This window comes from Ooceraea biroi, chromosome 2 (genome assembly GCF_003672135.1).
Source record: "Ooceraea biroi isolate clonal line C1 chromosome 2, Obir_v5.4, whole genome shotgun sequence".
Classification (NCBI taxonomy): Eukaryota; Metazoa; Arthropoda; class Insecta; order Hymenoptera; family Formicidae; genus Ooceraea; species Ooceraea biroi.
Window position 1 is genome coordinate 4,152,207 of NC_039507.1, and position 23,800 is coordinate 4,176,006.

Sequence of the window (23,800 nt, forward strand, 5' to 3'; positions counted from 1 at the left end):
ATAAAATTTTTCTTGATTATTCATCTTAAATTATGAAGAGAATAAAAAAATAAGATCAAATGTAGGAGCAATTCTTTGCAGATATAACAAAAGAATTATATTCGAAGAAGCATATTACGATCGCATAGATTTTGATAATCCCTTATTTAAAACTGTTGAAATGTACCTCTGAATCTCTCTCTTAACATTTGGTTATATTCATAAGACATCTACATCGTTAATGTCTAATAAATTCTCATAGTCTTTGTTGGAAAAAGATAAGAAAAATAATTAAATGGGATTTAACAATCCTAGTGTATATTGCATACACGTTAGATTACATCTACGGTTAGAAAAAAGATATATCGAGCATCCAGACTTACATTAAATATCGGTTTTATCGGAAAATCGATTGTTATGAAGTATCAATGCGCTCACATAGTGTATTGCAGCTCATATAAAACGCTATCTTACGGATAAATCGGTGCCGCGGTGCCGATATACTTGCGCATCCGAGCATCTCTTTTTTTCTCCTCGGATGCGGACGTTACCAATAGATAACGAGCTCCGATATGCCTACGCGGGAAATTACTCGACAGGTTTTACGATCGGATCGACGTCCCAAACGGGCCGTTCTTTATTAACAAAAGGATGAACCGAAGGTGCCGCGCCGGCAGAAAGTTCCGAATATGCATGGCTATGCAATTCGCGCGGTCCCTAGAGGCGCAAAAGTTGGCTGGGCAAAAAGCGGCGGAAAAACGGGACGCAAAAGGATGAGAACAAGCGCAGCAGCGGTAGAAAAGAGGAGAAAAAAGAGCGGGTCGCGCCGCACGAAGCGGCCCGGCCATCCATTTTCATTCGAGGCGAGCGATGCCCCGAAACTTTCAAAGCGGCCGCAAAGGCAATACGTAATCCGGCTTCGGTGACGCGCGACTCCGCCAATTTCACGTCCCACTATTTTGATCGAGGTTAAGGTTACACCGTTATACTACTCCCGATTGAGCGATTCGTTTTATTAAATTCTCAGGCTGTCGGGAGAAAGTTTGCATTTTCCAGCAACGGCGAACATGGAAAGCGACTCTGGAAGTGTTTTAATTTGCCTTTGTTCGTTTGCAGTCGATAACCATCCGGACGCGTATGAAATACTGATTCCTCATCTGTACTACGTGTGCATCAAAATCCGGAAACCAATCGTCGCGATACATTTTTCAAGAAATATGAGGTGGTGTCACCGTATCGTGGTCAGAATTTTGGAGACGCGTTGATTTAACCTTTATTTAACAAAAGTGAAATAGATATTTTCAAAATATTGTTTCATATGAAATCAATATCTTTCCCAATCACGTAGCTTCGTATCTCGTTCGAGGTCAATCAATGTTCGACGCAAATCCAAAAAGTTTAATCTCAGTCCGGAGTCAGTCTAGATTAAACGAATTCGACTTGATTGCAAGTTCGATTAATGGAGGAACGTTTCATCGAAGTTATCTAGCGGAACACGTTCATCCAATCATGACTGTAACCATTGAGTTTAAAATTGGATTTATTTCGACATTCGTTAACAGTTCTGGTTACTTGTTGACCGCCAGTTGTCACGGTACTTTGCTTTGCTTTGGATGTACCAAGGTAATGGGCACTGCTATCAAATTATGAAACAAACAGCATATAATCCCAAGATACTTGTTTTACAATCACGCGATCCATCCTAATATTACTTTACCTGACTACAAACTTACTCATTACCTGATTACAAACTTACTCATATGATTATACTATTTATGCTTATCATTATATTCATTTAGCTAAACAGTATATCATTTTATTACTTTTACGTAAAATTACCTTTATATTATATGTAACATTATAAATGTTGAAGGAAGACTGTCATTTGCAATATATGCAGAATTTCAGAAAAGAAGAACAAACAAGCTTAAATATTATAAAAAACCAATCTATTCAAAGAATTTAATAATTAAAATAATTAAATAATTAAAAATTTCCCAGGAGACAAAATAGATTTCCCACAAACCTAACATAATTACGTTTTCGTGTACAGTATATCATGCATAAAATCCCACATCGTATCGTACAGATATTGATATTGACGTATGAAAGAACATCGCGTAAGACATACGTGGAAAAATAATGCATCGGTCGCTGCGAAATATATCGTCCTTTTCACTGATAGCGAGAGCAAATGCCGATAATGCGGTTTGATTTGTCGTAGCATAAATGTGTGACGTGCGCGAGTATTTTAATGAAACGATCGGAGGGTATTGGTAGGAATAAAGCACGTCGCGCGTGTCGAAAGCGACACATAGCTGGCGCGAAACTGCGCGGGTAATAATCATTATCTATTGATAAGGGTCGCGGCGTTACCAGATCACCATTATTACAAACGGTATGGCGGTGAAATTTAATTTGCGCGTGCAACGCGTAGCTCGTCGCTATAATGCAGCGCGCGGATGTAATGTATGGCCTTGGTTATAGACGCGATACGTTCGTTACTAAATCCTCCCTGGCGCGTTCGCAGAAGTGATGCAATATTCAAACAACAATTTAGAAAGCTTTGTTGCGCTCTGATTTAAGTAGCCCGCGTAATCAGAAGCTACTAATGAGGAGCGCTGTATGCCCGGCCTGATTAACAGTTAATACGGCTATATTAAAGCGGTCGCGCGAGTGTTCCGAAGCGCACGGTTTGTGCACGCGGTTTCCATATTCGCTCGGGATAAAACGCGATATAATCGCACGTGCCTCGGATTTTAAAATCTCGATCTAGATTCGCGGAACATCTGTGTATCTATGCCTCATTCGTCGAGTGGCTTACAATGCATTGCGCATAATTTACACGAATGAAACTTTAATATACGATAAACTGAAAATTCACTTTATACGCGACAAATTCAAATTTCAGTAGTATAACCGTATATATTCGAATTATTAAAATATTGATCTCCGCCGAAAGTTATAATTTGCATTTAATTGTAATTAATGTATATATAAAATATTGTATTGTAGCGTTAAAAATATAAAATAGAAGATGAAATAATCAAGAAAAATTTATTATATAAAATACTTATTATATGTATTATCATACTTTGTGGAATATTAAATTATTTAAAGATCGTCTTGCATGGTTTATGTTAAAATGTTTTATTTAACATGTATTTAGCAAAACGCTCAAAAAATTAATTATTGATAAAACCAAACTAACTGCCGCTAGTTTTACATCATATTCATATTCTAATTTTAGATGCAGATTTCTCGTCGCGTTTCACTTTTCACAGTTCAACAAGCTTACGATTATGAGAGATATTTTCTAATTATGCTTCTGATTGCATCATTTCCGACCGAATGTAGCGGCTTACATGGCAAATGTTTTTATTCGTCAATAGCGTGGAAACGTAATTGAACATTCGCATGCAGTTTCCCAATGAAAGAATATATATTAAGAAGAATCTTAATTAACCAGACTGCTTATTACAAAAATAAACATGTAACTGATTGTTTTCAAGTATTCACAAAATTTAAAATTTCATGATTATAACATGAGTGTACAGATTTATGTTTCTATATTTATGCTCATATCACAACGCATACATCATTAGTAATGTTAAATATTGATCTCTTGCATCTGTGCTTTAATTTTTCTGTGCCTTATTTTTAAAGATATTTTTAACTTTATGATGTTTATTATTCTATGTCACTGTCTATATGCACAGTCGTATTTATGTCAACAGATTCCTCAGTATCCTTGACGATCCGTCACATTAAGCGAGAGATTTTGCAATGCGCTTACTCGCCTTCATAAGATTGCAACGTCCACGCTTAAGATTGTGTAGATGCACTCATGCACTTTAGAGCATACCAATTTTATTGTTTGTTCAATATCATGTTTCATTTTGTCATCGTTTTAAAATTGATTGAATGATGTTAGGTTTGTCAAGAAAATTTAATTTAACAGAGTTATTCGGCTAAAACGTTTACATTTATATTTGATATATTATACTAAATTTTATTTAACATTTTTTAATTACTGTACAACGTACAATGAAAAATACGCTGTTAAATTGATAGCAATATCTGTAGTAGCAATTCTCAGAAAGTTCCTGTAATAACGTTGACATCGTTACACACAGAATATTAAAAAAAGGAAGTTCAACAAGTAAACTCTGGGCGATCAACAGTATTAAGACAAAGTTATAATGAAAATTAGCGAGACCTTATTTAAGCAACAAGCATTAATTCCTACAAATAACTTCCATCTAGCACTTTAAAATCTCCTGGCGTTTTACGACTGGAATTAAATAAATATGCATTTCCTTCTCCTTCTTCCTAAGTGCACACCGAGGATTTCATTGAGTACTTCATCGCGGAAGAGTAAATGTGTGCTTGCGAAATAGAATTTCTTCGAATGAGACGTACGTAAATACCGCTCAGACGGATGAAAATGTATCGTCGCCGATAATCCGTCAGTGATTCCTATACTGTGATTTGTCAACGCGAATGAGTCTTATCGTTCTCGATCGATCGATTCGGGTCAAGAGATCGTCGAAAAAGTGCAATATAGATCTCGCGTGTCCGGTTTCCACGATGTCGTCTCCCTTAAGCTCCTAGGTTGGAGCGTATATCGTTGCACGTCTCACGAAGCCCATAAACTTCGATGGGAATCGAGTTTCTTAATAACCTTCCTGCACGAGGTTTCAGCCGACCGCCTCGTAAATAAATCCGAGTCAGAAGAGGAAAACACTGAGGCTACCAGCGCGCGCGCGCGTGTGTGTTGTGTATGTGTCTGTGTACCGGCAAAATTCCATTCGCGTACACTTTCATTGAAGCGCTCGCAGGAAAAGTTTTTCCTACGAAATCGCGCGACCTTCGTTTTACTTTTATTCTCGCCGCGGCTTTCTATGCAAGAGAGCGCCAAGTACTTCCGATAATCGTAATGAAAACTTGACACTCGAGCGTTCTTTTCGCTGCTGCGGAAAATTACGGGGATGATCGCAATGAAAACTCGATATTCTTCTCGTAGTGAATGCGAATTTTGCGGTATTCCGTGTAATTATATCTTTTATAGATATTTCGAATGTATAATTTCATTTCGTCAAGTAGATTTAAAATCGAGTTCGTACCTTGCTCGTTCTTATTACTTATTACTTAATTAATTTGTCACACGATCATGATTAATTCCCGCTGCATAATTTTAAGATTCAAGTCGCGATTCCGAGAAGAGAATATCTTACATTTATAAATTATTACGTAACTTTACGTGAAGTGGAGAGAACGCGGTGTCTAGAGTCTCCCTTTTCTGCAGCAAGATTCACGGAAAGATAAATTCGCACTACATATAATACCGATTTGCGCGGAGAAATGTCCCGACATTTCGCGTATGATTAGATTGGTGGAGGAGAAAGAACCAGTCGGTAAACAGCTGGCCGGGCGCCAGCAATGGACGCATAATTCTGCCGAGCCTTCTTTATCGCCGAGCTCCGTAACGGAATAAGGGGAGGGAGGGTATCGTATCAAGATGTGAATTACGTTCTTAAAAGAGCGCGGAATCGGCACGTGACGATGGCTGAGATCGTCGGACGGAAAAGTTTTCCGTAAGCCGAGTGTACGGGATGTCGCGGGGTGATGAGCGCGAGTTGCGTGCGTGTGCGAGCGGGACGCCACGTCGACCGTAAACTTTTATATTCGCATTCAAATTCTCTTTGGAACGACCCTTAAAGCGAATACACTCACGTACGAAACGCCACCGCATGCCTAGACTAGACGAGCAGTCGTCGGACCGTTAGAAACTAGGTAGTTTGTAGCGCTCGACGAGTCGCAAGGCACCGGTACAACTCTACATGTGACCGTGCACAGAGGAGAAAGTTAATTTTTCGACAATTACATGAAAGTTGTTTGTTCGTTTTAATGTACCGTCACGCTTTATAACATGATGTAATATGCATATGTATGTATAATTACTTTGTTCTGACATACATTTTTAGTACGCCGTGATAGAATACGCTTTTCGTGTGTTTACTTTCCATTTTCTCCAATGAAATAATTGAATGTTAGCCTTTTTATTTTTGTTTCGAATGGTATCTAAACTCGAACATTGCATTTTAGCAATAGAACCATCGGATCGCTGAAACTCTGAAGCTGCCGGGGGCACAACATCGCGTCGCACCGAATATTCCTAGTTTTCACCCAATTTCACATTGAAATGAAAAACCATTTTTTGATGCAAGAAAACAAACGAATGCCCGAAGAAAAATATGTTGTTAACATGAATTTGTATTTTTAAACAGAACAAAAATAATCTTGTATTGTAATTAATTACGAGCAATTGATATTTATTATATTCCAAATACAAAATGCACCACGCTCGACTAATAAAAAATTGATTTTTTCTAAAAGCAAGATTTTTTATCTAGCAAATGTAATTAAAAATTGAAGAACGTTATGCTTCTACTGCGAGCAGTTTTAGTCCTATCGAGACGTCTGGAAATAAAACTACATTACTAAAACTGACCAAATAAAAAGTAAATCAAATTGCTTCGTTTCACGAATAGAAAATCATCCACGCATCAACTGTCCCAATCCTGCAAATAGAGTATTTTTTCGAGAGTAAAGAGAGGCTGAGATAGAAACGACAGCAGGGAGACTAGTATACCTATTCGCGATTTAAAACTTTTGTCGATTGTTTTCTATCATGCGGAAAATAGTCTGCGTTCAAAGGGCGAAATTAAAACCTGAGCGAAAGTACTACAGTATTCAATAAGCGGTACAAGCCCTTTAGTACAGCGTACTGTTCGCCATTTCTTTCACAATACGAGATCTTTGATCAAAGTTGATTTTTCTTTAATAAAAATTTGACAAGGTATGTTTTTGCAAACATTCAATTTTCAATATTCAACTAACATGTAACTGAATTAAGTACAATTCTGTTAAAAGAAAAAACGTCATTTAAGAACAGTTGTTTTAGACATCATAGATCAGAAGACATAAAATTTTTCATTTTAAAAACGTTTATAACACGACAAATATTATTACATCTATACTTTTATTCGATAATTCTAAAACGGCTTTACATTACGAAATTACGAATACTTCAACATTTATGATATAATATTGTACAACACTTAATATTCACAAGTAGTAATATTATAATTAATATTAATCAATAATATGATTGTTACAACATTATAAATCATTCATCAAGCATCAAATATCAACAAAATGTACTTTATGCAATATTACACAGTGCAGTTTAAATAATACGTATTATGGCGGATGATAAAACTTTGATGAGATTGACGATAATTACGATAATATGGACGAAAAATTTAAACAATTTTTTTTTAATACTGCAAAATCCATAAAAATAATTAACTTAAAACAATATATATATATATATATATGTATATATATATATCACAATATATTTTAATCCACTATAATTTTTTTTTTCTACATCAGGCTTGTCCAACCCGCGGCCCAGGACGACTATGAATGCGGCCCAACACAAAATCGTAAACTTACTTAAAACATTCCGAAGAGAGAAATATATGCTGCAGGATATTGTAAACTATTAATATGTACATTGATAGTCACGCTATGAACAAGTTCAATCGTTCGTGCAAGTGCAACGCGCGCGCGAGCTGTTAAAGGTCAGTGCGACGAGACATCCTGCAGCAGCACGTGTCTGCTCCGAAAACACGTGTTTCCCCCTCCCCGCCGCGCATGGAAACATTCACCAGCCTTCCTTCTGTCAGTGCAACGTAGGAGCGCATGTAAATAAAGTGTATACCTGTCTTAACCGTTATAAACACCAATAACGTTGAGAGAAACGGTTTCACTTCTCAAAATTCTGCAATCGCAAGGAACGAAATAAATTCATAAGTCCGCGAGTGCACGCGATGAGTGATCTTATTGGATTACTTATACTGGTGATATTAAGATATTACAAGGATTCTTCTAGAATATTAATATCATGAAGGAACGATAAAATTTCTAACAGCCTTAATGCGGCCAAGCCGCATGGAGGACCGCGCAACGTATGATAGAGAGAGACAGCACGAACACGTGCGTACGCACGCGACAAATACCCTGACGACTGACGGCTGAATTGAAGTGAAACCGTCGTGTTTAATCAAACGTTACCCTTCGACAAGCTGAAAAATTCATCGGAAACGAGAAAACGAGAGCGCGAGTGTGCAATTTACGGGCGGAACATTGAGCGAACAAGTCGGACTTTTAAAACACCGTGTTTACGGGATACATTGACGTGTGTACAAAAGGCGAGCGGCAAACATCACCACCATCATCGCTGCAGAGAGCGAAAGGGCGAAGAGAGGTTAGAATCGGTCCCCTCGCGGATACTCATGGACGGTACTTACCTCATGCGCTCGGGGATGCTGGTGATCGCAGGATCGTTGCTCGAACATGCCACTCACGAGACTCGGCACAGCGCACACGACGAGCAGAACGACGAGCGGCGACACGCCGGTGCCGCGGCGCATCTTCAGCCGCACTCGGACCGCCATCACAGACGACACTCGCGCTTGCAATGCATGACACATACTGAGCGCGCCCGCCGACGCCGCGCATTTATATAGCTGGCGCGGCGACGGCGGCGGCAGGCAGCGCCGCGCGGCTCACGTTCGATAGCCGGAGCGCGACGGCAGAGGCGGCACTCCAACGACGACGACCACCACGACGACGCTGTCGCTGGGATAAATCCCTCGTCGTAAGGAACCTGCGAAAGAAATCGAAGGGGCTGTTGTACGGTGTGCTCTGAGGAGGAAGCTTAGATTTAATGCAATACGAGCACTCTCGCCCGTTGACCCCAACGAATAAAAACGGGCAAACATCTTGTTATTTATCGAAATAAGGATTGAGAAAAATCTGATCAAGGATATTGAAGTATTTTTTATTCTTGAAAACAAAATCTTATTTTTAAAGCAAAAGTAAAATGTACATTTTTGTACACTGTATAGTACACCTTTACGTGATCCAGATATACATATACACATATGTCCCGATGATAAAGATTAATAAGAGAATCTTATATAAAACAAAGCAAAATTGACATTCAAGATATATTCTATTCCATACTTTTACTTTAAAAGAGAATATTATTACTTTTATCTTTTAGTAACAGTTTATCAAAATATTCATACAATTCTTTTCGCATCGGATATGCTAATTTAATATCCGATAATATATTAAAGCTATAAACGCAGATATCAAAATTAATTTGAGAAATATAAGAGCAATATTACAATTACTTAAAGTAAAAACAGTGTACAACTGCTAAGAAATAAAATATTTATAATTTATTCTATATTAAGTTTTTTCTCTCTCTATGTAGTTATAAAATCATAACGCAAAGAAATCATTTTAGTAACTAATATAGCATTAATTAATCTAAAATTGATTGGAATTAATTTAAATTTTATACTTCAATACATTCAGGTTTTAGTTCACCAATATTGTATTATTTACGATAACCAGAGCAAGTGATACTATCTTGATGTGACAACTAACTTCATTTCTGTGCTATTGTGATTGAGAGAGATCGAGATTTATATCAGTTACCTATCACATTTGACATTTTTTATTCAAAATACCAAAACCTGGAAAAAGCTTTTTTGAAGTTTGATAACCCATATATATATTTATAATATTCGATAAAAGTGATTTATTAAATTGTAATAAGCTTTTTTATTGCTTAAAAATATTTGATACATGTCTACTAATAACATAAAAATAAAATAGAAATAGAAATTTAATTCAAAACTTTCTCTTATAATGGACTTTATAAAAATACATTAAATTAATATAAAACAAATGCGTTCTACCTTAATAAAGATGACCAATTTGGTATAATATTCTCTATGACTTTATGATTATCAGAAATAATATAAAATTAATAAGTATTGTAACAAACGTAAACGTAAAAAAGAATTTATCAAACTATAATTATCGAGTTTGCGTTTTGCCAGTAGAATGCAGTAGCTCTTCTTCTGGAGCAAGGAATACGATTATTATGGTCTGATTGTCACAAGATTGTTGCAAAACAAATCCTGGCAAACAAGTAAAGGAAGAGCAACATTGAAATCGCTGATGCAATTGATGCAATCGTGATTCACCATCGCGGACAAAGTGGAAATGTGCTGAATACGCGGTTCGAGTAGAATATACGAAATAAACAAAGATTCGCAAAAGTTATACATATTATTGACAAGAATTGAATATTGTATTTATTCAATAGCCGACGATACTACATCAGTTATCCTACATTACGAAGTCCGAAGTGAGAAATATATACGAACAATTCTAATTATGTATACCAAAATGACTCTTCGTTAACAAAATCGCTTTAACTGTCGATTTCTATGGGAATATGTGTGCAAGGGATATACAAAATAAAACAAAATTTCATAATTTATTCTCGATATTATTGCACAGTTTGTCAAAATATATAATACATGAATATTTTAATAGATCTATTCACCCTCTTACAATTAATTACAAGCAATAATTATATTGCATCATTAAATAATTAATCAACTATTCATATCTTAAAATGCAATTATTCATGTCTTAAAAAATAAATATTAAATTCCACTTTTATAAATCTTTTAAGTTTTACAGATTTTAGCGTACCAGCTTTTACTAGCTCCGCAATTTAAATTTATACAATGAGGGCATCGTGTTAAAAATTTGGGATTCACCGATTGTTTTGATCTAAGATGAGACACAACAATATCTGTCAAAGCATCGATGAAAATAGGATGATCATTAGGCGCCGCAGCCCTTCGTATCATCTCGATACCAAGCTGAAAATATTAAACATAAAACATTGTTCATATTAAATGTATGATTACAACAGTGTTTAGTGTTTCTTACTTCTTCGGCAAGTTCTTGACAATATTCTATGTCCAATTCATGAAGAGTTTCAATATGTTCATTTACGAATGCAATCGGCACCAAAATAAAATTTTTCTTGCCTTGCTTAACATAGCCCTTTAATGCATCATCAGTAAAAGGACCCAACCAGGCTGTAGGCCCGACCTAAATACATATATTGTAATATACGATGCATCTAATGCAAGAAATGCTCTCGAAAAATTTAACCAACCAAAAAAATATTGAAAAAATATTTAACAAATGCACTTATTAAAACGACCTGTGTACCTTTGATTGCCATACTAAGCTGTATGGATTGCAATAATTTAACTGTTGCATAACTAAAGCAACTGTTGCTCCAACTTCCGCGGGATAAGAATCCCCTCTATTTACAACCTAAAGTAAAGATTATGAAAAGAAAAAGAATCACAATTATTGTTGAGTAATTATGAAATTAAAATTACATTTATTTAATTAATTTAATCTGACAACCTGCAGCGGTAAGGAATGAGCTGAGAATAAAATTATAACATCATCTCTCTTTGCGCTAGGAAAATGTGCAAGCTCGTCTTTAATTCTTTCAGCAAACGTTTTTACGAGAAGCGGATGTGTAGCCCACCTATCTATTATACTTAATTTTATTCCACTTGGCAACTCTCTGCAAAAATATAATTTTCATCTACTTTATGTATATTTCCTATTCTATATCTCATTTATTTATATTTTTCTACACATTATGCAAGCATGAAAACTGAATTCAACTGATGTCGCATATATATTTTTTTGTATAGAATAAATATATAAATGTATGGCAATGCCATACAAATAACAAATAATAAATCATAAATAAGAAATACGATAAAATCACCTAGATTATTCTATATCAGTTTATGATTATTCCTATCTGTGGCAAAAGTCGATAAAGGATAAAAATAGTCACCTAGTCTTGTAATAATTATATATAGCATTAAAACTAGAACCAGAAGTTGAACAACTATATTGGGGATACTGAGAGAACAGTATAGTATGTTGTACCCCATCGCTGAAAAAAGGATTGATTTCAATAATTTCGTACAGTTTATGCATCACGTTGCATCGCATTAAAAAAATTATTTGACAACCGTACTCGTGCATCCTGTCGAGAGTATGATCCGTGAGAGGATCTGCATATCGAAAAGCAACATAATACTTATGAGGTGCGGTTTCGGGCGAAATTTCATCCAACTTTTTGCATAAAAGTTCACCCTGTTTATTGGTCCACTGAAGAATCGGTGATCCGCCACCAATTTCAGAATACTTTTTTTGCACATCTGCGGTACGACGTTTGGCTATCCAAGGACCTAATGTACTACAACATACATCCGTAAAAGACTCCTCTTCTGTATGATATTCATTATGATATCATACATATACAGACAACGAGACTAATAAAACCTTTGAATTGGCAGTTGAATCATATCACGATCAGTCATTATTCTTAATAAATATTCGTGGACTTGGCTAGTATTGGTAGGACCACCCATGTTTAACATTAATATACCAGTTTTTGGTTTTGTATTGTCTTTATCTGCTGGATTTGCAGCAATGGAAGCATAGCGCCGTGTTACGCTAGAGAATTTCATGTATTGTTGACCTGCACAACATCATATTATTATTATTTAATATCTACTTAGCCATTTAAAACAATTTATGTATTAATGGAAATGTGTGCAAATTTTAAAATAAAAATAAGACTGAGTTATGGCTAGAGATGTAATGTAATGGGTTCGATAACAGAGTTTGATACAGAACACTGTGAATTCTTTGTTACAATTATAAATTTCATAAAATCAACATGTTTTTAAGATTAAAAGAAAGTGACATTAGTTGCACATTACTTTAAGCAATAAAACAGCTTTAAACTTTAATTTTCACATAACGCAACTGATAAATTCATGAATATCACATACAGTACAAGAGAACTTATTATATCATTATATTGTTAGCCTCTTACTATCATCATTTAAAATTACAAATATTTTCTGTCATTCTAATAAAATGTATGTTTAGAAAACAAGGCTCTGTATGTACTTACCACAGCGCAACAAGTTTGTTAACAGATTATTAGTATTCATGTTGAAATAAACAGCACTCGATAATCCAAACTGAAAATTGCGACGTGCGAAGTTATTAGAAGTGCTTATAAACACTTGTGCACTATCACGATGACAGCAGATACCGTTACATTAGAGCAAATCCAGCCTCCGCGATAAGGTTAGGTTCAGTACACGAGTGAGAATATATAATCATCTACAAATAGAGGCGACGTAGGTATGTTGATCAAAGTTTGCAACTCTGTAAACAGTGTTTCCCTAGATAGAATGATAATAATAACGCTATAAAGTATATATTTCGTAAATAAAAAAATATATATATATTTGTCGTTAGATTCCTTACAGAAATAAATAATTAGTTACACCGCGGTCAACATAACTCTAATTTATAATAAATAAAAATTGCAAGAATTCCTATCTAGAGTATAAATTTCCTGTCATTGGCAACTCTGTTTATGCTTAGTATTTTTACAACTAGATAGCGCTGCAGGCACTTGCTGCATTATCCGTGCAATGTGTCCAGAAACGACAAAAAATTTGCGAAACGAAATGCAACTTTCCAAAGACAATCATGCATAGTTATGTAAAAAACAAAGAAACTAATAAAACAAAATGCACTTTCCTTCAGGCAAAATTATAATATTAAAAATGTTTAAGTTATTATAAAAATGTTTTTAAAATCGTTTTCTCATATCCTCTAATTATTTATATCTTTTAAATATTAATATAGCTCATTCTACATACATTTTGCGAAGATCAAGGTCCAATACTGATTTCTACTTGCAATATCAAGCTGAATCGACGTCAATTTACCTTAATTACTATCGAATAAACATGTTTCCATCCACAAGAATTATAGAAACACCATATATGTATATTATTTAAAGGCCACTGCCACCTAGCCATGAAATTTCGAAGCAACGTGTCTACTTTAATCCCACGTTGGGACTTGTCAGACCGGTTCGCAATTAATATCGCACATCAAATTTTCTATATCGAGATTGCTTCGAGTTTGCCTGGTAACAAGACGTTTGAGTAATTTATGATAACGCGGCTATTCAATTTACAATTAAATTCGTGCAAAATAGTATCGAGACGGATCTGTTGTGTCGCGACACCTGATCGCATTATTGCTCGTCAATTAGGCACAGGGAACTGCGGTAAAATCATGACAGAGCAAGAAAACGGGGAACTGACACCGTCGGATCTGGGTACTCTTGAATTGTGAGTAACATACTGACCGTGATCGCGCGACGCCCGTTGTGCATCACTCGACACTTTTTTGACGTTTCCGTACTTCTCTTGCAGCTGGGAGAACGCGTACGAGCACGAGCTCGACAACTTCCGCGGGCACGGTGACGTGGGCGAGATATGGTTCGGCGCGGCCAATTCGCGCAAGATCGTACGGTAAGTAAATCGAGAACTGACCACGAACAAACACGCGTTTTACACCGCAGGTAAACAGCACCACCGAAAATCGATGGACTTTCCGCGCGGAAACGTAAACAACCGCGACGCAAACTGATCTGTCGCTCGCGCGTGATTGGTGCCGCCATCTGTGATTGTTCCTTCCAAATTTTCTCGTTGATGGCGCTGTGATCTGCGATGTCCGCTTGATAATATCTAGCTTTTTCTATGTTGCAGATAATTGTTATGTTAATTATAATAAATGTTATAACAATAGTAACTTATAATCTATATTAATCTGATAATTTTTTCTATAACGGAGGAGAGAGAATTTTATTTAAAAAACTGACCTTCATTTATGTAATATAACATTATATATTATGCTATGATAAATGTAGAACTTTACTTACAGAATATGTTGTATAAATATTTCAAATACTGTTCAAATATTGTACTATCTTGCTTTTATAGATTAACATTAGAAACGTTCGAAATGGCACAATATGATCCCCTCCTAAATAATAAAAGAATAAAAATTTGATTAATGGAAATTCTACTGCTTTTTGGGAAATATTAAAGATAAATTGGAACTAATATAAAACTAGTAAAAATATAAAAGTTAAAAAGTTATAAACGTTATTATATATAGTGCTAAAAATATTGCAATTAGTAAGTCTAATGAGGTCATCTTTTATCTAGGTGGATCGCCACGAAATTGGATTTAAACAAAGAAAGCGATAAGATAATCGACGTAGGATGCGGTAATGCAATGACCTTAGTAGAACTTGCAAAGGAAGGATTCACGAATTTGATGGGAGTGGATTATTCAGAGAAAGCGGTGGATCTGGCACGCATGGTGTTGAATGACAACGATTTGCCAAATGTGAAATTGGAAGTCTGCGATATTCTCGATAATACGCTACCGCACGACTTTAAAGTCGTGCATGACAAAGGCACTTATGACGCTATCAGTTTAAATCCAGAAAATCCGACGGAAAAAAGACAAAAATATATAGAAAATATATGTCGCATTCTTTTACCGAGAGGATATCTAGTTTTGACTTCCTGTAATTGGACGAAGGAGGAATTGCTGAAACACTTCACAAATCGTTAGTACATTTTATAATGGAATTTTAATACCATTGATTTAAATGATTAAAGAACTCTCTTAAATACATATGTATTATTTTATCAGAGACATATATATTTCTTGTAAAAAAAAGATTATTATCGTATCATTATCTTTGAAACATGTAGACAAATTCAATATTATTATTATGTGTGTTATATTATGTGTATATGTGTATGTATAATATTATGTGTGTATGATATAATGCGATTATTGTTCGCAGAGTTCGAATTCCAAAGTCAACTTCCTACGGATACGTTCCAATTTGGAGGGCAGACAGGAAACTCTATAACACAATTGGTCTTTCAGAAAAAATGATAAAAGCAAAAATATATTTTCATATAAATTCCAAATGAATAAAATACTTATTTGGGTTACAAAACTTTCTTTATTGTTACCTTTCAAACACACGAAAACATATACATATTTTTTAAAGGGTTCAAGGATTTATTTGTGCACAATTACATAAAATGATATTAAAATGGGAATAATAATTAGTTCTACATATTCTTAACTATATTATCATATTACAAATTTTATAAAAGATACTTATACTAAATCAAACCTTGCGACAATTCCCTGTGATTGCATTAAATGTACGATAGCAAAATTAATATATTACATACTGAGTGCGATTATATATTAGCATTAAGGCATCACTGGCAAAAGATTATATTATATATCTTTTTAAAGAATTCATTTCTACGTATTAAGATATAAGTATATCTAAATAGATGTCTAGAGTGAAGACAAAATTTATATGATTTAATAAACGGATTGAATTATTTCTGAATCTAAGGATTATGGATTTTGAAATATTTAGAAAATTGTATACATTTTGAAACAAAGTTATGTTAATTTATAATTTATATTGTTATCATATATTTTGAGCGTTAAATATAACATGATATCTCTGAATAAATCATAATACAATAAATGCGTTGTGTATTTAGATGAGCGTTTTTATTAATATATTAGTATAGTTAAAATGCGAAGCTTAACTATATACATTGCAAACATTATCTATCAAAGCAGTATTACTATATTTTTGGATTTAAATATACTTTCAAATTGGACAATATCGGTCTAATAAGTCTTATTTGAACTATGTTAATATTATAATTTTTTAATCTTATATTTTTTTCTTTTACGTCCATATTATGATCGTTATGAAATAAAATATAAAAATTTAAATATGATATACTATTAATTATGAATAGGAAATTGTAATTGTAATCATACAAGTACAAATAAAATTGATATAGCACTAAACACTAAATTCTAAAATATTTATCCTTTTTTAACTATCATTACTATATTAATTTTTAAATACAACGCTATGTAAAAAAAGAAATGTTTATGGTAAGAACGTGTACACAAAAAAATAATTATTTAATTTTGATTAATTATTAACCGCTCGTTAAATTTCGAATTAATATCCACTTTTTTAATTCTTAAATATGAATACGTAAGCTACGTCAAAATTTGCACTTAAATTATAATACAAATAACACAGTAATATAAAATAAACATAATTACGTTAGTTTATTTGATTAAGAATTATTCAGAAATGGTAGATATGCAAAATTATTTATTTATATTAATTTTTATTTTTGGAATTGAATAGAAATTAAAATTGAATAGAAACTTTAAACAACTTGATATTTTCAAAGAAAAAACCTAAATTCGCATATTTCTTCGGATCACAAGTAAGGTACATAATTACAGCTATTTTAAAATGAAAAAATCAACAATATCTATGCATTAAATAATCAAAAATAACGGAATATGGAATACTATATTAATATCTTACTATTTCATATAAGTACTTTGCTGAAAATTTGTGGAGAAAATGACGATTAATCAAATTCTCGTTAAAATAGAATTTTTTTAAGAAAACTATAATTGAAAGAAAGGATACAATTATTGATACCCTTGGTCAAAATCCGATAAAAATTCATAACTATTTGACACATAAACGTTCATCACTATTTTGAAACTTGAACGTATCCATACATGTATCTATATTGCTTAAACACTTTCGTTGAAGTTACAAGATTATTATTGATACTTTTATAAATAATATTTTCAACCATTAATTCTCTTTTGAGATTCATTAGCTTAAAGAATTGCATTGAATGTTACATTTTTTTACTGTAGGTTATTGTATGAATTCGAAAATTTTTAAGGTGATTCTTTGAGAAATTGAAGATTTGAAAATTTATATGTAAAATCTTCCTAAGACGAGTGAAGCAATCAGAAGAGACGTCGTATACACGTTGAAGATGGATGAGCAACCTATGAAGAATATAAATTATATCTTAAGATAGTGATATATATTTTAAACGTTATTATATCGACATATTTGTAGCAGTTATCACATAGTTTATATTAAACAGTCGAATAACAGTCACAAATCATGTTTGTTACAGCATATACTTATAACTTATAATATTAACTAGTGAAATCTCAGCTAAGCGATGTTATTACATCATTCTGTTTCTTGCTAGTATTGATGATAAGCAATCATTAACGCGTACTTTATTATCGTATTTCTTTAATTATTAATGTAAACAATATAGATTAAAGCATCCTGTTTTCTTTAAAAGAGCAATTATAAATTGTAAAATGTTATGGCTCATTTTATATTAGAAAGTTATTAATTAGAACCATTTACTGTCGAGACGCGCGATGATGCTTCTTCTGTTTTATCTGTCTGTTCTATAAGTAAGGATAAGCAAAGATAAGATTTGATATACGTATGATTTTGTTTATTTTTTATAAAACTAAAAAGAAATATATAAGTATGTATATATTGATGTAGTAACATCGAATCAAGTTAAACATAGATAATAAACATGATAAAACTGTCACAATGTTTAAGCTATTTACTATAAAATATTTTCTAACTTGTCTAGTACATAAAATTGAAAAATTTAAAATTCTTAGAAATCTATCTTACTATTAATAACATTTTTAACTATCAAATAACTTTAACAACTAAAAGTTTTTGATGACATTTTGTATCATTACATTCGCATAGTTTATGATGATTATACGTATTTCTTATGTATAAAAAATCTTAAATAGAACATTGAAGTACATACATAAATATGCCATAAAATAATACATAAAATGCTATAAAATATGTAGTAATAATAAAATATTATTTTAGTCTGCAGAGATTGAGAAATCAAATATCTATTATTAAAAATTATCGTGAAAAGAAATGAAACTTACCATCACAACTCATCGGGCCTTCTTCGTAAAATCCCTCTCGGCAATAACAGCGTTTCCCCAAAGTACTATTGCGTTGAATGCAATAAGCATCTTCTATGCACTCTGAATCGCTGTTGCAAGTTGCACGAAGTGCTAAAAGGAAAACATGCAATTTTTAAAGCAATCTTTAAAGAATTTGTGTAAGCTAGTTGAATAATGTGTGAAACATAAACTTTTCGTTTCTCGATTATTTAAATATTATAAATAATACAGTATTTGTGCAAATGTACCTCTTTCTTTGCGAAATGTGAACATTTATAATTGAATCAACAATATACAATAAATATGTTTTTATCATTTTAATTAGTTGCAATAAATACTCAATTTAAAGCTATATATGTATATTTTCGCAATTCTTAAAGACAAATATAAAATCCACATAATTTTTAAATATACTCAATCAATTTGTAGCTACAGTTAATTAAGCTAAAAATTTTCTACGTAATTGTTGATAAACTCTGCCAGAAATCTGAACGGAAATAGTACATAGTGATCATGTAATCAAACGAAATTGCCGAGCTTCCGGGCCGTTTCACGAAACCCTAATATTACGTATCGAACTACAAATCGCTTAGTATACGTTACACGATTTCCAAAGTTTCTAGACAGTGAATATTTTACCGCATTGTGCCAGGTACGATTTCTGCTTTCGTTTTCACATCAATAATTCATTGCCATTATTGCGATTAAATAACGAAAATTACCCTTCTATATAACTGACTTGAACATTTTATGATATTTAAAAAAAAGTTCTAACTGAAATATTATGTCATCAAGCAGTACAGTTTGCACAGAATACTAAATGAACAATATATCATTCTTACTTTTGTTGTCGTCCTACTTTCACGCGCTTTTTCTACCATACGGGGAACACAGCAGAACGAAGGGTTATATTGGTGTAACACCTGAAGGTAGGTCGACGCGGTAACTCTTTACCCGTTCCAATTTGCATAGATAACCATAGACCGACTACGAACACCCCTCATGTGTTCACATATTGCAATACAACACGTAAGAGTATGCAAATCTTGTGTAGTACCGACTTCCAGTTAAAATCATCCCATATAATTTATTTGTGATAGACTTCTGACGAATTAAAGAAATAAACATCACGGAATATAAATATATTTTGGAAAAGAGTTGTGGCAAGAGATTTTGAGGAAACTATGTTCAAGTATGCATGCGAAATTATAAAAAAAATGTGATGATACATAGCATGAAGAAATCCTGAAAAATGTTTGAAGGGTGGATTCTTCGACGAATTTTATTGCCTATCTTTTAAGATTCGATGAAGAATACGTCGCTAACATATTTCTTATTTTGAGATGTTTCAAGATATTTTACAAAGCCGACTTTGCCGAGTAAAAAATTGATTTTTTTCCGTAACGTTTGTCAGATATAATAAGTAAATACACTTTGCAAAAGTAACCTTACAAAGATTTCGCTACCTTTAAATTTATTGGTGCAAATGCCATTAAGCGGTGCCGAGTAATCGCCACAGAGACATCGAGTTCTTCCATCTCGGGGATCTGCTATGCATGTTGTGTTTGGAATTCCAGCACATTCACTTTCCATCTTGCACTCGCGAGCTTTACCAACTGCAATAGATATTACACAAAATAAAAAATTGTAATTATCTTAGGAAATAATTTTACACACAATTTTTACTTCGCAATATAGTATATAATTCGCATAAGAATGTGTGCAATACTTTCACATGTATTGTATTTAGCAGATCGTTAGAACTTAAGTTTGTCAATTTAAATTTAAAATGATATCTAAAAGTTCTGTAATTATTTTATAAATACATTAATTTTTATTTAATATTTGAAATAGATGTTTAAAAACACTTTTTTTCTCTTTTTTTATTAGTAATTAAAACAAAAATTATTATTTTAGAACATTATAAATGTGTTTATGAAATAAATCTTTATAAATTTACTTATATAGATCGGTGCATAAATTTTTGCCAATTTTGCAATTTTTCTTTATTGAAATACAACAATCGATACAGCATAAGTCAATCAAAGTATTTCCCATAGTTTTTTACAACTTTTTCCCATCTTTCCATGCTAACATGCAAATATCACATCGAAAAAAGAAGTCTTTTGAGGCGATCCATTCATCGACCCATCGGCAAGAACTTATACGCTGACTTAATATATCATCGTGTGCAAGCATGACTAACTTCAAATGGCGATTGTCGAGAAATCTAGAACTCTGACATTCAGCAAAGCATTAGTATTCATCTGCATTTCAGTTTAACCTTGATACTTAATTGATATCGAATTTTTATTTCTTTTCTATACAGAATCTTTTTATATTGCGATTGAGTTTTAAACATTCATTTGCAGATTTCTAGAAATAATTATAATACTTTTTAACATATTACGCTATTTTCTTATAGAATACGCTGATAGCGTAAATACTATAATTCACACAACAATATAATTATGAAAAATGCTTAAGAAAATATATTTCTTATAGTAGCTATAATCTCAACATCTGGTGTAATCTTTTATATGCCATAAATGATTATCTACATGTAATAAACTAATATTCCATAATTTTAAGGTGCACTAAATTGGAGCTCTTAAGCAATCTTAAAACTTAAATTTAAGTTGAAAAGTAAACGATGTGTATATCAGATTTAATTGGAGTATAAAATTTATGTAGTAAATTAATTTTTATTTAATATAATTTCATTAAACATACTTATTTAAAGACATGCACTAATTGTAGATATTAATTTCAAATTTGTTTATTTATTCGGTACGTACTTGGCGTAGGTGGCGGCGGCGGATTCTGGTTTTGATTCTGCGGTGTCTTTCCAAAAGTGGTGAGGGCACCAGACATCGGCGGCGAAAATATTGATATCGCCAGCAGAAGGGACATGATTATTTGAAGACCCATTCCAACTTTCATAGTCTCACGTTTGATCGTTACGCGAATGATATGATTACCACCTATACGCTCACAGCTCACAAATCCCGAATTCGAGCAAGAAAGCTCAAGGAATACGAGGAAAAGAATCACTTTTTTTCCTTCAAACTGTTACTTCACCCTGTTACGAACTCTTTCTTTTATTTTTCTAAGAAATTAATCTCGACTTGCACATCAAACCACTCCGATCCTGAAAATCTGACGATACCGACGACGGTAGAATCAAGTGAGAATACTTCTCGCACTTTCGATCCACTTACACGAAATACTAGTATGTTTGATTCCAAGACTGCGTGTTACAAGGACGTCGGAAGGCCTTTTAAGCCTTCGAAGCATCCCCACTACGAAACCCCCTACGTGCTGCCACCACTAAAGCAGAAAGTGTTTTACCGTAAGGTGCTTACCTTACCACCTTCCTTGAGAATCTGTATACGAAGCTAGCTGGCTGAACTTCGATCGGCGTGAAAGACGCGACCAGACGTGGCTAGGTTTTATCAAACTGTTTCTAAGCACTGCCAACAAAATAAACGAGACTTAAACGTATTCTTTTTGGAACACAAGCACAGAAACAACCCTTCGAAGCATTCTTATGTCTTGATATCCATTTTTTGTATAGTATCATTTATTAGTGATAAATTCTAACAATATCTTAATCGTACATAAAATTGAACAATTTCTGAAAGAAGTTGCAGCAGATTCCTTTATTTTCTAGAAGATCACGTGTCTGAGACAAACTTTTGTAATTACTCCGACCATATCAATGATCAGTTTAACTTTTCTCAGTTCGAAGAAATTTAAAAGAACGTTCGTTGAAAGTTTTTTCCATGGAATATACGCCTTGTAATCACGAAATTATTAAAGTAAAAACTTCGTCTCATGCTGGCATAGATTAAGTCACGTGAAACACCTCATCTGAAAGGCCCGCGATTATTTTAACTACCTGTACATGTGCCAAATTATACGTTTAGATAGCATGCTAGTTAACAAAAAGAATTCATCACTTTAATACTTTTTCAGAAAGACTTGTATAAAAGAATCTTCAAATAAATTTCTGTCTGTTTTTTAAAAAAACTTATTATTGATAACTTCTTTACATTACATTTCTTCAAGTTTGCACTAAACAATTCACGCATAGACAAAGATTATCACAATTATTGGAGAGAAACATTTATCTATCATCTAGTAATGTTTTATACCTATAATTATCTGTAATTGTTTCTAGATGTTCCATGAGTTTAAGAACAATCTACTTTGTATTTGTAAGAAAATTTAGTAGTTCAAGATATCCACTATGTCACGTCAATGTAAAAATTCCAAAGAATATAGTGCGTGTAACTAATATTTTTTAAACATCAAAGTATATTTATTACATATATATAATGTTTCGTGATCTTTAAGGACAATTAACGCAATACAAGATTTGCCAGCGATTGTTCGTCATTGTCTCTGCCGAAAATAAAATAATATTTATTCCTTAAGAATTCTCTTGCGCGTTTCTTGCAGGAGAGCTATCTGGATACCTATAGCATGTTATCCTTCTCTTTTATCGTTCTTCCGTTATCATTTCAGATACGCCCGGCATCGTGACGTTAGGTTCCTTCGCCGACGCTCGAAATGTTAACTTTGTAGATTACAAAGGAGGCTCATCCGGCCGCGCGTGCACGAAAGCGGCCGAAAATTTATGGCCGTGCTGCCGGTATTTTATAGTCAAACAGTCGTAGAAACATGTCGGCTTGTGCACGCTAAAATGCATCGCGCGATCCGCCTTGCGACGTCTGTTCACGGCGGCAGGAAGGCGCGTGTCGGATTGTCGTGTCGATTTTACGATGATCGCGTCGCCTTTCGTTTCGACGTGGGAAGATTCTCATCGATCGCCGATCACGAAGGTTCGCGTGTAATTCATAAATTTAACAAGACGCGTGCACAGGACGTGCCGTGATTTACAAGGCAATTTGCCAGAATGTTCGTCCGGCGATCGAAATACTGATCGAACTGTCGCTGGTCGATCTTGCATGTTTCACGAAACCAGTAAGGTGTAAGGTCAGCGCGCGATTAAGCCCGTGATTGGCTAGAA

At 33.6% G+C, this 23,800-nt stretch overlaps 4 protein-coding genes across 9 annotated transcripts in view; 1 reads left to right on the forward strand and 3 right to left on the reverse strand.

Moving 5' to 3' along the window:
• LOC105285030 (leishmanolysin-like peptidase) overlaps positions 1-14,346 on the reverse strand; it is a 257,668-nt gene extending 243,322 nt beyond the window's left edge. For all 3 annotated transcript variants that reach the window (XM_026975485.1, XM_026975486.1, XM_026975487.1), the window contains exons 1-2: positions 14,210-14,346; positions 8,361-8,719 (exon numbers count right to left, since the gene is read on the reverse strand). In XM_026975485.1, the coding sequence (XP_026831286.1) occupies positions 8,361-8,543 (183 nt within the window). In that variant the 5' untranslated portion in view covers positions 8,544-8,719; positions 14,210-14,346. The remainder of the gene's footprint in view (positions 1-8,360; positions 8,720-14,209) is intronic.
• LOC105281726 (ferrochelatase, mitochondrial) lies at positions 10,511-14,339 on the reverse strand. Of its 3 annotated transcripts, XM_026975488.1 has the most exons (9): positions 14,210-14,339; positions 12,950-13,019; positions 12,310-12,508; positions 12,002-12,223; positions 11,816-11,917; positions 11,368-11,533; positions 11,164-11,271; positions 10,876-11,040; positions 10,511-10,805 (listed from the first exon to the last, which is right to left on the reverse strand). In XM_026975488.1, exons 1-9 carry the CDS (start codon positions 14,234-14,236, stop codon positions 10,608-10,610), a joined length of 1,257 nt encoding a protein of 418 aa, XP_026831289.1. In that variant the 5' UTR covers positions 14,237-14,339; the 3' UTR covers positions 10,511-10,607. The 3 variants fall into 3 exon arrangements, with proteins under 3 accessions (XP_026831289.1, XP_026831290.1, XP_026831291.1); XM_026975489.1 differs by lacking the exon at positions 14,210-14,339 and having other exon boundaries at positions 11,816-12,223; positions 12,950-13,081; XM_026975490.1 differs by lacking the exons at positions 12,950-13,019; positions 14,210-14,339 and having other exon boundaries at positions 10,512-10,805; positions 11,816-12,215; positions 12,310-12,450.
• On the forward strand, positions 13,983-16,456 carry LOC105281728 (EEF1A lysine methyltransferase 2). The gene is made up of 4 exons (XM_011343166.3): positions 13,983-14,192; positions 14,277-14,375; positions 15,075-15,484; positions 15,728-16,456. The coding sequence occupies exons 1-4, from the start codon at positions 14,011-14,013 to the stop codon at positions 15,820-15,822; spliced, it is 786 nt and encodes a 261-aa protein (XP_011341468.2). The 5' UTR covers positions 13,983-14,010; the 3' UTR covers positions 15,823-16,456.
• Positions 16,457-17,114: 658 nt separating this feature from the next.
• Positions 17,115-22,031, reverse strand: LOC105281725. Of its 2 annotated transcripts, none has more exons than XM_011343159.3 (4): positions 21,564-22,028; positions 20,232-20,381; positions 18,745-18,876; positions 17,115-17,802 (listed from the first exon to the last, which is right to left on the reverse strand). In XM_011343159.3, the coding sequence occupies exons 1-4, from the start codon at positions 21,706-21,708 to the stop codon at positions 17,726-17,728; spliced, it is 504 nt and encodes a 167-aa protein (XP_011341461.1). In that variant the 5' UTR covers positions 21,709-22,028; the 3' UTR covers positions 17,115-17,725. The 2 variants fall into 2 exon arrangements, with proteins under 2 accessions (XP_011341461.1, XP_011341462.1); XM_011343160.2 differs by lacking the exon at positions 17,115-17,802 and adding an exon at positions 17,874-18,225 and having other exon boundaries at positions 21,564-22,031.
• Between the last annotated feature and the right edge of the window lie 1,769 nt (positions 22,032-23,800).